At 38.6% G+C, this 14,531-nt stretch overlaps 1 protein-coding gene across 5 annotated transcripts in view; it reads left to right on the forward strand.

Moving 5' to 3' along the window:
• Positions 1-14,531, forward strand: part of LOC150108763 (protein O-linked-mannose beta-1,2-N-acetylglucosaminyltransferase 1-like) — a 603,478-nt gene that overhangs the window by 352,826 nt on the left and 236,121 nt on the right. For all 5 annotated transcript variants that reach the window (XM_090416229.1, XM_090416227.1, XM_090416226.1 and 2 more), the window contains one exon: positions 5,069-5,134. In XM_090416229.1, the coding sequence (XP_090272355.1) occupies positions 5,069-5,134 (66 nt within the window). The remainder of the gene's footprint in view (positions 1-5,068; positions 5,135-14,531) is intronic.

Here is a 14,531-nt window from a genome sequence, read left to right on the forward strand (position 1 = left end):
TGTAGGAAGGCGACGAAGTGGTGAAGAAAGGGTGCACGGGGGTTGGAGTAGTGGTGAAAGAAATGAAGAAGGTAAAAGAATCGTAGAGCATGCTGTGGCCTTCGACCTCGCTATAGCTAACACATGGTTTAAGAAGAGAGTTGGATACCTGATAACGTATAAGAGCGGGGATAGGATGAGTCAGAATGATTTATGTGCAGAAGGAAACATCTGAAGGAGGTGAAAAACTGTAAAGTGATTAATGGAGAAAGTGTAGCGGCAGCACAGGTTGGTTGTAGACTGTGATAAAAGGGGAAAAGAAGAATAGACGGAAGTGGTGGAAAGATAGAAAAATAAAGTAGTGGATACTGGAAGAGGAAGGTCAAAGGAATGAGTTTAAAGAAAAGGTATTGGAAGGAATGAAGTTACCAGAGGATGTGGAAGAATGGTGGGATGTAAATAGTTGGAATATTAGAAAAATTGGAGAAGAGGTGTTCGGTATAACATCAGGAAAGGGACCGCCCGAGGATAAGGAGGCATGGTGGTGGAATGAGAAGGTACAGTTGGAGATCAGGGAAAAGAAAGAGGCAAAGAAAAAATGGGACATGACTGGAACCAGAGCCGACAAGGAGGCATATAGATTAGTGAAGAAAAGTGCAAAGAGAGCTGTGGCAAAGGCGAGGGCAATTGAAGAGATTTATGAAGTACTGGAGAGAAACGGTGGTGAAGCTAAGTTGTTGAAAATAGTGAAAGCTAGAGATGAGGCCTCGAAAGACATAACATCAGTTAAGCAGATAAAGGATGCCACAGGAGTAGTACTACAAGAGGACAAAATCAGAGGAAGATGGGAAGAAAATATTTTCGTAATCTACTAAATGAGGAGAATCCAAGAGAGAGGTGTGAGGATGGAGAGGCAAACGAAGGATCGGTGCAGGACATAAGCAGAGAGGAAGTGTATTGGGCATGAGAAAAATGAAGAATGGAAAGGCTGTGGGGGCAGACCAGATACCTGGAGAAGCTTGGGCAGTGAGGGCATAGACATGTTATGGGATCTGATGAGGAAAATCGCCCAACAGGAAAAGATACCGGAGGAATGGAGGAAAAGCATTCTCGTCCCAATCTACAAGGGAAAAGGAGATGTTCAAGATTGTGGCAACTATAGAGGGATCAAGCTGATGTCACATATGTTGAAGATATGGGAAAGAGTAATTGAAGGAAGGATACAGCAGGAAACAAAAATTGGTGAGGAGCAGTTTGGATTTATGCCAGGAAGAGGGACAACGGATGCAATATTTGCGCTAAGGCGATTGATGGAGAAATATAGGGAGATGCAGGCAGAGCTACATATGGTGTTTATAGACCTGGAAAAGTCATATGACAGAGTGACCAGACAGGAGGTATGGAGGTGTATGAGGAAGAAGGGGGTGTCAGAAAAGTACGTGAGGTTGGTGAAGGAGATACATGAGGGAGCGAAAACTCAGGTCAGGTCTAGTGTCGGTATGGCAGAGGGGTTCCCAATTGTCGTAGAGCTCCATCAGGGATCAGCTCTGAGCCCCTACCTCTTTGATCTGGTCATGGATGTACTAGTGGAGGACGTCAAGAAGGAGGTGCCATGGAGCATGATGTTTGCCGATGATATTGTTCTCTGTGATTCATCCCGAGAGGCTTGAAAAGACCCTGGAAGAGTGGAGAAAGGTATTGGAGGAGAGAGAGGCATGAAAATTAACCAGGTAAAAACCAAATATATATCAACGGGGAGTGATGAGGATATGATCATACGACTCCAGGGTGAAAGGTTAACTTCAGGGAAGAAATTCAAGTACCTCGGGTCTGTCGTCGAAAGGAATGTGACCTAGATGAGGAAATACAGCACTGAATAACATGCGGCTGGATGAACTGGAGGAAGATGGGTGGGGTCCTGTGCGACAAGAGTGAGTTATAAGATGAAAAGAAAGCTGTATAAGATGGTGGTGAGGCTGGTGATGCTCCATGGTGCAGAGAAGACGTGGCCTATAACAAATTACAGGAGAGGAAGATGGAGATGTGGATATTGAGATGGATGAGTGGTGTGACAAAGGAGGACAGGATAAGGAATGACTACATCAGAAGGACGATCAAGGTGGGACCGATCGGTAATAAGGTACAAGAAAGCAGGCTGAGGTGGTTCGGTCATGTAGTGAGGAGTATGTTGGTAAACAAGTGGAGTGTGTGGAGGGAAGGAGGAAAAGAGGCAGGCCCAAACTCAGATGGAGGGATAAGGTGGCAGAGGATCTTAGGGAGAAAGGATGGAGTCGGGAAGATGCCCTGGACTGGAGAATCTGGAAGAAGATTAAAGATGGGAACGCTGAAACCTTTTAACACGGGATAAAGCATAGCGAAAGAAGTAGAAGTAATGTGATTTCTCTGTAGTTTTCTGGATTGTTCAGATTGCCTTTTTTAAGTGTTGGTATTATTAGGACTCTTGTCCATTGTGATGGAATGTTTGGATGTAGATAGAACTATTATAGATATTTAAGTTATTTTCAAAGCTGTGTTTCTCCATGTTTAATAGCTTCTGCTGTTATACCATCTAATCCAGGTGCTTTCTCGTTCTTTTAGGTTTTTAGTGCAGTTTCAAATTCTTGCATTCTAAAATGATTACACTTAACAGGAAGTTCTTTTTGGATTATTATTCCTAAAAAGGCATCTGTAGTGAAGTTGAATGATGAATTATGCAGTAGTTTTTCGAAATGATTCTTACATAGTAAGAGCTCTTCACTTTCATCTTCAGGTATCTTGCCATTTTTGCTTTTATTCGTAGGCTTTTGGCTTCCACTTTTTGGTGCATAAGGAACTAGCTACCTGGTACATTTTTCTGGTTTCATGGGTATTTTGATAGAGTTCTAGTTTTGATAGATAGCATAAATATGGTTTTCCTTTTCATTTCAAAAGGCCATGTGTACTTCATCATTTAGTTCTTTTAACTGAGTATGTAGATTGTGTTGGATCTTGAAAGGATTTCCTTGGAAAATTATTTTTTGTTTCAAGATCCAACAAATTTAGCTAAAACAATAATGAAAATGCTTGTAAATAAGTGAAGATACCAATTTTGTTTAAAGAATTATATTAATACAAATTTTGTAATATTAATTAAAGGTGAAAGATGTCATTTATTTGTAAAAGATTATAATGTAAGAAGTTTCTCTATAACATATATGTTAGAGCATAACGAAGGATCTAAGTCCATTAACGACAACTTCGGATAAATTGTATAGCCGACGGCAAATTGCTTACGTGCAAACGGCACGTGCACAGTGTTTTCCGGCAAGACGCAGCACGTGTAGGAAGGATTCCAGGAAGATAGGAATGAAAATAGGAGCCGGGTGCAAAAAAGAAAATGTGGGGCAGAAAGTTTTGGGTGAAAGAGGGCGCTAGAGACATTGCCAGATTTGTCTGCTGATATATAGATGAGTCCATGCAACCTGATGTGACTATTCCATTTAAAATCTGTTCTCCATCTGTGTTCTTGGATGCAGATTGAAACAATGTTTGCTGACTCTGCTGTGGTGCAAAGTTTGTGGAATTTTCTGGATTTCAAGAAGGTGTGAACATTGTAAGTGAATATAATGAGTGGGTTTCTATAGAGTTGATGTTTTGAGTGTCTACCTTTTTCCTGCTTCAGCTTGTGGGCTTCCATGAAGGTTTATCAACTGGCTTCATAACTTCTCTTTGAGAAAAAGGAGTGGAGTGGAGGGAAGTGCTGTGCCTACTTCCAGTAGACACAGGTTGGTAGGTTCTTTTTTGTGTATGTTTTAATATCTGAGTTTCTGAGTTCCTATAGTGTGTTTGGAATGATCCTGAAGATTTCTTCCTTTGCTCTAGCTCTCATTTTGTCCTGTGAAGGACGGCTTGTACGTACACTATTTCACTCCTTATTGTAACCTCGTCATCGACATTACTTTCAGCCACTTTTTTCATGCTTTCACTTATTTTGCATCACCCAGCCTATCACCCACATGGCAAAAAAAAAAAAAAAAAAGCAAGAGTTCAGGATGGATAAATAACAGAAACCAGAGAACTTGTCTGCAGGTATGAGACGAAACATAGCAACAGACATTTCTGGTCCCTAACAAGCAAGTTGGGAGTATCTCGCTGGATATTCTGAACCAGAGAGGGTAGACATTTATAGTAGAAATGTATTATTCCTCTCTCTCTCTCTCTCTCTCTAACACAACTTCAGTTTTGAAATGATCAGAGTTCTGACAAGACCAATTCAACAATAAGAATGTGGGGGTTAGCCTTGATAGAGGAATGGCTTATTAATATTAAGAACATCTCCATAATGCAGTCATGAGGATATGGTTGATCCCATTTATGACATAATGAACTTTTTTTTTTTTTTTTTTTTTGTGAGAACTTTCAACTAAAGCTAGCTGGTCTCTCATGGAGGCAAAAATCCTTTTCAGGAAATTCAGGGTTTTCATCTTACAAACCAGCCAGACAACATATGCTTAATTAAGACATTATGCACTTGTCTCCTAACTTAGTTGCTTTGACTGTAATTCTAGCTCTCTCCCAGTTGATATTGCCTATATTCTTCTCATAAGTGAAGTTTATTCTTTTTAGTATTATTAAGTCTATAGTTAGATCATTATAGCTCACATTATATTATATGTTAAACTAAAAAAATTTGTCATAATTAAATACTTCATTTGAATAAAATGTTGCAAATCAATAAGACTAATACTGTAGTTAACTAGTTAGACACCTCTAATGCAAAGGAAATAGTTTCACATATGCTGCTGTTATCAAATCTATTTTTACTGCTGAAACACGTAATGAAAGAAAAATCTGTTAGAAAATAATTTTATTTTCTGGAAACAAATCTTATACAAAATGAAAACATACTGTAGCAGTACAAACATGATTGATTTGCATATTTTATTCGATTTTGTTTCTGATATCTTCAAGATAAATAGGATTACTGGTGCACTTGTAATGTTGTCCCCCCCTCCTTTGTTTTTTGTTTAAAGCTTAATTCTGTGTTACTAAATGCATCTATTTATACACATGATGATAGATGTTACCTAGTTTATTTACTTCTTTAAAGATTCTTGAAGATGCAGAGGACAATAAAGGAAGAGGAATACATGTTTTAGTCCTCAACCAAGCTACAGTGAGTAAAATAACTAATGTGAAGTATAGTTTATAAAAATAATTTATTTCAGGTGATTAAAATTTTTATGAAAAAAACGCCATTTTATCAGAAATAAAATGTTTAATGTGGTACATTGCTCATACATGCAATATTATCTAGCAAAGCTATGTGCAATACCAGAAAAGCACACCAGTCTGAGAAATAAGTGAAAAATATTATGTGTGTGTGATTAGATATCACTTCAAATATGAACTGTTTAAATCTGTTTATGTTAATTTTTACTGAAGGCAAAAATAAACAAACATACATGATTAATTTCATAAATAATTTTATGCACATCATGCATCCTCCAGCTCTTGTACTTTCATTAATATAACCATTTTTTTTTTTTTAAATTAATTTCCAGACTAAATTTTTTTTCCTTCTTAGCAATATTTAATCGACATTCATTATCATCTGTGTATATTGTCTGTTTATATATTCTTCAACACTTTGTCAGTTGCCTTCTGTACTTTGCCCACTATTCACAGTAATAGGAAGCAACTATATAAATTTCCTTCAAGCCATTCTCATTTTACCTGCTTACTATGTAGTTGATCCTCTTCTGTCTGATGGTGTAGATACATTCCAAACACCAAGCCACTGCTTTCAATCTCCAGCTAGTAACATGGCATCATTCCATCCAACTCCTCTCTTTTAGTGAGTTTTGGATGCTCCTCTCCCATATCTGATTAAGTCTTGCTTTGTGTTAACTAGTCTTTCTTTGGATATCTCTTGTTTAGTTGTGTGTACAGAATGGAGAACATCTGAGTTGTGTTTCATGGATAAAAGTGCTTTAAGTGACTTTGTTCTTAAATTTGTTTTTATTGTTTGGTTTCTTATCTTGTCTTGCCTTCTATCTTCCAGAGAAATCTAATTTCTGTTGTTGGCACTGGGTGAATTGTTTGATTATTAATGGCCATTTCTAATGGTAGCTATAGGTTACCATTAGAAATGTTAGTATTATGATATAAACTATCCAGTAAACTAACAATTTTGTTTTCCCCTACTGATTTTTCTCCCCAAAAATTTCAGTTCAGTGTAATGTATAACCTTCCTGCTGACGTGATCTGCTGCTAAGTTCTGAGATTTGTTTTTTTGATCCTAAATATTCAAGGCTGCTACTTGTTCTAGAGTTTTATACTGAAGATTAATTACATGGTCTTTCCTCCCGAGCTATAATCATACTTTGTGTTTTGCTTTGGCTAATTCTCATATTCTTTTTCAGCATTTCTTCATTCCAAATATTTAAATTATATTGAAGGTTCCCTCTGATTTTGCAAATAGTAACACATCAGTGCAACTAATTCTGAGAATTCTGCTAGTGGTCTTATCGGTCAACTTCCTGGTTGAAATGCTTCAGTTTTTTTTCTCTACAAGTCTGGATGATATTGTTCATCAACACAGTAAATAACAGCAGACTGAGAATGTAACCTTGTCTTATACCCTGCTGTTGTCACAAATTTCTCTGATTTGCTATTGCCAGTTCTTGTATAGTTTTAACACTTCTGATAGACTGAATTCCTTGGATCAAATTTCTCTTTCTTTAACATTGTACTTTCCATCCTTCATTCCATGGTACCCTAACAAAGGCTTTTCAAGATCTAAAAAAGCACATAAGTAATTTTCTTTTCCATATTGTCTGAGAGATAAAATTTGATCCTGGGTACCTCTGTTTGGTTGGAAGCCACACATTATTCTTCTTTTCATTGATTTTCAGTTCTAATTCTCAGTCTGTCTTCTAGTATCCAGGCATAGACTTTTCCTGGTAGATTTTCAATTTCACTGGCACAAAAGTGAAAAAAAAAAAAAATTTGTCTAGGAGCAATCCAGTAACACTATTTATCCTCCTTTCTTTTTGAAGGGTTAAGGAAAGTTCAATAGAGCATTGAAATGAATGCACAAGAAAATTAAGTAGGAGTATAGAGATAGAGGTTACTGTGAGAAGGGTGTAAAAGAAGGTGAGCAGATATAATAAATTGCAAGTCGGGAAAGTTGAGTTCTAATAAGGAAAAAAAGAAATTAGAATGATATGAGAAAAGGCTAATGAAGCAGGCAAAAGGGAATTCCAGAGAATCTTTCCATTATGTAACCAGTAAGTAATTAAGATATATGATTATGAAAGGATTTATAAATAGAGATGGTGATAAAGTGAATGATGCAAGAGATAGTGTAATTGTTTAGAGATTTGTTTGTTAATCTATTTTACAATGGTAAAACAGTATTCTAAGTGAACTGATGATGATTGACATGAAATTGTATTTCTTGTATTGCCATGTAGTAGAAGAAAGGTCAATATCTGACCTTTATTGAAATTTCATCAGTCGAAATTAGATCTATGGAGATACTGAGAACTGAATCAATGGAGAAATCTTATTTGCCATATGGTTGAGTTATTGCAGCAGTTAGCTCCTCAAAAATTGGAAAATCACCGGGAAGTGATGGTGTCGCAGTGGAACTGATATGCGAAGCAGGTGACATCATCATAGACACCTTGCTAAATTTATTCCAGGACGTATGGAACACAGAGACTTGGCCTTCTGATTGGCAGACTTCTGTCCTTGTACCTATCCCTAAAAAGGGAAACAGCAATAAATTAGCAACTATAGAACAGTAAGCCTAATTAGTCATCCAAGCAAAATCCTGTTAAAAATACTATTGTCAAGAATCGAAAAGAAAATAGAAAGCAGACTATCAGATGAACAAGCAGGTTTCCGGAAGTCCAGAAGTACAATCGACCATATTTTTACAATACACATACTAGGTGAAAAATACATAGAACATAACAAAATAATCTGTCACAACTTCTTAGACCTTCAAAAAGCTTTTGACTCAATATGGCACGAGGCATTATGGAAAATTTTAGAACATTATGGTATTGACAACAAAATCATTAGGATTATTAAATCTCTTTATTCCTCATCTGATATGAGAATTGAAATTAAAAATTACACCAGTGAACCGTTCCGGGCAGAACGGGGGGTAAGACAGGGATGCATCTTGTCCCCCTCTTCTTTTTAATTGTTTTCTGGAATATGTCATAGATGAAGCTCTTTATGAATATGACACTAGAATAGTAGTTGGTGGACTAAGAATAAATAACTTGCGTTTCGCTGATGATATCGATCTTCTGGCAGAAAGTGAAGAAGAATTACAAGAGATAACCAGCCGTGTTTTCGGAACATTAAAAAAAATATGGATTATACATAAACCTACAAAAAACAAAAACAATGATAACTTCAAATCAGACATGGAATTCTTAAAGATACAAATTGGCAATAAGCAAATTGAGAATGTAAAGAAGTTCACTTATCTAGGAAGCACGTTGAGTCAAGATGGTTGTTCAAAAACCGACATTAAATACCGAATTGCTAAGGCAACCATGGCCCTACAGAAGTTAAAACCATTGTGGGGAGATAACAGAATAGCAATCAGAACCAGACTAAGACTAATTGACACCTTGGTGAATTCTGTCCTTTTGTATGGTTGTGAGGCCTGGACTTTATTGAAGGAAGATGAGAGGAGACTCCTGTCTTTTGAAATGAAAACTTACAGAAGACTTTTGAGAATTCCCTATACCGCTCACAAAATCAATGAAAATGTCCGAAAACTGATTGACTCAATAGATGGGAGAAAAAGGGAAAATATTCTGACAGTCATCAGAAGAAGACAGATGAAATGGTTCGGACATGTGGAAAGGGCTAATGGCATTCCAAAGCAAACCCTAGAAGGAATCGTTCCAGGATCAAGGGTTAGGAGCCGACCTCGATTAAAATGGACTGATAACATCAAAAAATGGACAAATTCCTCTTTCTCAACTGACATCAAGAACAAGAGACCGAGACGACGGAGGAGGCTAGCAAAGAGTATCACCTACCAGCCATGAATGACCCAATGGTTCATTTAGGACTATGGAAGAAGAAGAATGATTGATCACCAACCATTATTAAAATACTCTCTGAGATAGTTGTAGAAATGGATATTGGTAATCCAGTATCCATTTCCTTCCCAAAATCAATAAATATAAACTTGACAATGGTAAGCCCTTAGCTTCTTGGAAATTGGACAGATCTACAAAACCAAAAGAGTAGGAAAATTCTTGTTGAGGTTTCCACCAAACTAGTGATGTAAAGGTCCTTATGCAGAAACACAAACAGGCTGGTTTTTGTCTGCAGAGAGCATATTTAAAACCTAGTGAGGACCCCACCATACACCATTTCACCATTATTTGTAAGAACAGAACTGGAGATGGACCTGCTTGTGGTGGAGTTGCGATCTTATTGGATAACTATGCTCTTTTTCAGCTTAATACTGCTCTGAAAGCAGCAGCCATTTGTCTGTTAGTGGAATTTTTAATTATAATGTGTTCTATTTATTTCCTGCTGGGTTCAAAATTAAATCAGATTAACCTTGATAATCTTATACTGCAACTGCCTCAGCCTGTAATTCTTCTGGGAGACTGAACACAACATGTTGTGGGGGGTTTCCAACATGAATTGACCAGGATGTATATGATAATGACCAGGTCATTATCATAACATATGCTATGATAATGACCTCTGTTTTCTTTATAATGGATGTAATACCTTCTTTCACATGCCTACCTTATAACTCTAGACCCCCCCGATTATATGGACTCCCAAAAATACATAAACAAAATGTGCCATTACGTCCCATAGTGGATGGCATTGATTCCCCCACATATAAATTAGCCAAACATTTAGCCAAAACGCTCACACACTACACTGGCAACACACCATCACACATAAAAAAACTCGGCCCACTTTAAAGCCAGTATAGAAAACCTCACACTCCAACACACTGACATAATGGTCAGTTTTGACGTCTCCTCCCTATTCACTAATGTCCCACTCAAAGAAACCTTTGAGCTCATCCAAGCCAAGTTTCCTCCCGATATCTCAGCCCTATTTCAGTTCACAATGAACTCAGGCTATTTCGTTTGGCAAGGAAAGTTCTACAAACAGTTAGAGGGGACAGCCATGGGTTCACCACTTTCCCCACCCTTGGCCAATTTCTTTATGGAGACATTTGAAGAGAAAGCCTTAAACTCTGCCCCACAAAAACCCACTATTTGGCTTCGTTATGTGGATGATGTGTTTGCTATTTGGCCACATGGCTCAGATACACTCCACTCCTTCCTAACACACTTAAACAACCAACATCCCAGAGTCCAGTTCACCTTAGAAAAAGAGGAAAACAACACCCTCCCCTTCCTAGACACTTTAATCACCTGCCAGCTTGATGGAACTTTGGTTTTCTCTGTTTACAGAAAACCCACCCACACTGGCAGATACATTCACCAGCAATCCCCCCCCCCCTCACAACAATATGGGGTGATAAAAACACTATATAACAGGGCAAAATTAATCTGCTCAGATGACAAGGCCCTGACTATGGAACTAAACCACATCCTCAACACTTTCTTAGCCAATGGCTACAACCCCAAAAAAATCCAAAAAATACTAAAACCTATAAACCACAACCCCCCCTCCCCCCTCCAAAATAAAGACTACACCAAGTCTATCACTATCCCCTACATCCAGGGCACCTCTGAAAAAATAACTAATATCCTCAAAAAATATGACCTTACTTCCTGTTACAGACCATATAAAAAGTTGGCATCCCTTATCCGCTCTACCAAAGACCAACCACTTCCCTAGACCTACCTGGTGTATACCAGGTCCCTTGCAGCTGCAAATTGTCCTACTTTGGCCAAACAGGCAGAACAACAAATATCAGGATTTCAGAACACCAAGACTACATCCGGTTTCACCAGTACAGCCGCTCTGGACTGGCAGACCATGCCTTAGATACCCACCATAAAATTCGTTGGAAGAAGACAAAAATAATCCATCGCAGCAAGTTTAAATACGAAAGACTATTCAAAGAATCTTCAGCAGCTCTAAAAAACGTTCCTAACCTCATCAAATTTGGGTGCATGAAACTGCCCCAAATTTGGGAGACTTTCATTTTGAGAACTTCAGCCCAACTGCCAAGACTACCAAATTAGCCCGCAAGAGGGCACCATTAGGACTTTAGGAACAAAATTAGTTCTTATTTTCTTCCTCATTTGCTTTGTTAGTTCCTTAGTGCACATACCATATCTTTATGTTCCCGAAGATGGCAATGTGACATTGCCGAAATATAGAAGTGATTCATTAAAGTTATCTTTAATTAATTTACTTTATATGCGTTGTCAATTCCGTAAATTAATTACCAGTTATGTCTAACCAACGTATAAGTCTTACTACTAGAACTGCAAGGGCTGGACGTCGATAGAGCATGGGAAGTGGTCAAGGAGCATTTACAGGAGGTAATGGCTGATTGTTTACCTTGGGTCCGAATAGTAAAACAAGTAGGGGTTAAATGGATGAATAACACCATTAAGCTTGAGCTGCAAAAAAAAGAAACAACTGTGGAGGGAATTTAAAGAAAGGGGTGACCTGCAGGCACACAAACGGTATAAAGTGCAGGCCAGAAAGGTAACGAGTGTGGTAAAAAAAGCAAAAGCGGATTATGAAAGGAAACTAGCTTTGCAAGCAAAATAGAATCCAAAACAGTTCTTTCAATATGCTGCAAGCAAGAAAAAAAACTGTACACGGCAAAATGATTTTAAGGAATGACGATGGTAAGGAGGTCACTAAATCAGTCGATATAGTGGAGTTACTGAGCGCGCACTTTGCAAAAGCATATCATCCAGGTGGTGACATTGAAAAAGTGAAGGAACCATTAGTTTATACGGGAATAGTGATGAATGAAGTGGAGGTGACTAGTTTATTAGAGAACCTTAATGTGAACACATCTGTGGGATTGGATGGTATACCCGCACGGGTCTTGCATGAAGCGGCTAAAGAATTATCGATGCCCTTGACCATGTTGTTTAATCTGAGTCTCAGGTCTGGCTTAGTCCCGAAGGTGTGGAAAGAGGGGAAAATAGTTTCACTGCATAAAGGAGGATCCAAGACTACGGTTGCAAATTACCGACCGATCAGCATATCAGGAGTCGTTGTCAAGGTCTTAGAGAAAGTAGTCAAGGGAAAAATACCGGAATGGGTTGATGAAAATGAGATACTGTACAGGGGACAGCATGGCTTTGTGAAGGGAGGATCATGCTTCAGTAACTTGCTCAAGTTTTATAACAAGGTGACGGTTGAACTGGATAAGGGAAATGGGTTTACAGTGATACTGCTGGACCTGGCAAAGGCGTTTGACAGGATACCACATGGAATACTAATCCGTAAACTACAACATATGGGAATGGATATAGGGTTGGTGAGATGGATAGGTGGTTGGTTGATGGAGAGATATCAAAGAGTAGTTTATTCAGGAGTAGAGTCCAAAAGACGGCCTGTGACTAGTGGTGTGCCGCAGGGTTCTGTTCTTGGACCACTGCTGTTTAATCTGTTCATTAACGATATAGGGAAGGATCTAAGTGGAACAATTCATTTGTTCGCTGATGATGCAAAGTTGGGTAGGGCAATAGTGAATGCAGAAGATGTCAAAGTCTTGCAGGATGACTTAGATAGATTGGAGTTCTGGGCTAAGGAAAATGGATGTCAATTTAATGTGACAAAATGTAAGGTTATGCATTTTGGGGTGAAAAGATTAGCAGCAGTATACCACATTGGTGGAACTGTACTCCAAGAGATTGATGAGGCCAGGGACTTGGGAGTGTTGGTGAATAAGGAGATGAAGTTTAGGGGGCACACTGCAAAAGTAGCTAAATCAGCTCATCAACTCACTTGGTTGTTGAAAAATACCTTGACGAGCAGAGACAAGCAAGTTATTGTACCTCTGTACCGAGCCTTGATAAAACCTCATCTCGATTACTGTGCCCAGATTTGGTCACCTCGGTTCCTTCTTGATGGGGAGGAGGTGGAGAGGATCCAGAGGCGAGTGACTAAGTTGATAGCAGGTCTATGGAATGAACCATATGAGAACAGGTTGAAGATTTGTGGGTTGCAGAAACTAGTTGATAGGCAGAGGAGGGGAGATATGATTGAGACATTCAAATTGCTAAAGGGATTCTATAGGATTAATTCAGAGGATATTTTTGAGATCAGGACTGGTGGTGGGAGAACTAGGGGACACCTATGGAAGCTGGGCAAGAGTGTGGTTAGCAGGGGTGTTAGAGCTGGGTTCTTTACTTTTAGAGTGATAAATGAGTGGAATAAGCTGCCAGAGTCTGTTGTGGGTGCTATGACGGTGAAAGAGTTCAAGACAAGGTATGATAGATACTGTGAGAATGTAATCGCATAGTTGTGTGGATATGATGTTTAGGGCCTCCCTCGATGAGTCTAAGGACTCCTGGAGTCGCCCGAAATAATAATAATAAAACCAGAACATGCCTCCCCCCCTCCCTGAAGATGCAGAGTCTCGGGGGGGGGGCATCGTCTGGTTTTATCAAAAACTTTTTCTCTAGCCATATCTTCTAAGTCCAAGTGGGAAGCACGCTATCCAGTCCATTTAGCAAAGGAGAGGGTGTTCTCCAGTGCTCTGTCTTAAGTGTGACACTCTTTGCAATCAAAGCAAATGCAATTGCTGAACAGATTTCTCCTACAGTAGGCAATGCTGTGTAATTTGATGATGTCACACAGTATACTGTGACATGATATACTGCCATTCTTGTAATATGAGGGTTATTGAAATGCAACTTAAACAAGCAGTTGATTGTATCTCTTCTTGGATTCTCTGCAATATGTTTAAGTTTTCAGCAGAAAAAAAAGTCTGTGTACACTTCTGCTGAAAATGCACAGCTCACTCAGACCTAGAGTGATGGGACAAAATACTTTTCCAAGTTCAATAGAAGCAAAGTTCTTATGACTAATTTTCGACAAAAGTGCAAAAGAGCATTGAATATCCTTGCTCCATTTTGTCTATAGAATAGTGTGTGGATTGATTTTTGCTTGCCTCGATTTCAATCATGTTCAATCAAAGCTTGATTATCAGTCACACATTTACAGTTCTGCACACTTCAATGGTTATATCATGCCCATCATTACAGTGTATGAATAGCTACTGGTGGTTTTCACATATTGCCAATCAGGGTCTTTTTGTCAAGACAAATAGACGTGCTCTGCCACTTTGACAGAAGCAATTATGTCCTAAAATTAGTCTCATCCTACATTGACTAGTATTTTTTTCTGTACATTGTTTTCTGTACACTTGAGAAGCTCATTACACTTCAGACTACCATTTGCCTCTTTGGTATATGTGCAAAAGAGATCAAGCATGCCATTGACATGAATGCCAACAATATTACCTGCACTAAATGGCAGGCTTGCATTCCATCCTGGAACTTCTCGCTGTGTCAACTAAGCAAGTCATGCTCTGTCATCCATCTATTTGCAGGTGT

Source organism: Typopeltis vanoorti, chromosome 3 (assembly GCF_054136105.1).
Source record: "Typopeltis vanoorti isolate ZY-2024b chromosome 3, IOZ_Tvanoo_1.0, whole genome shotgun sequence".
Lineage (NCBI taxonomy): Eukaryota > Metazoa > Arthropoda > Arachnida > Uropygi > Thelyphonidae > Typopeltis > Typopeltis vanoorti.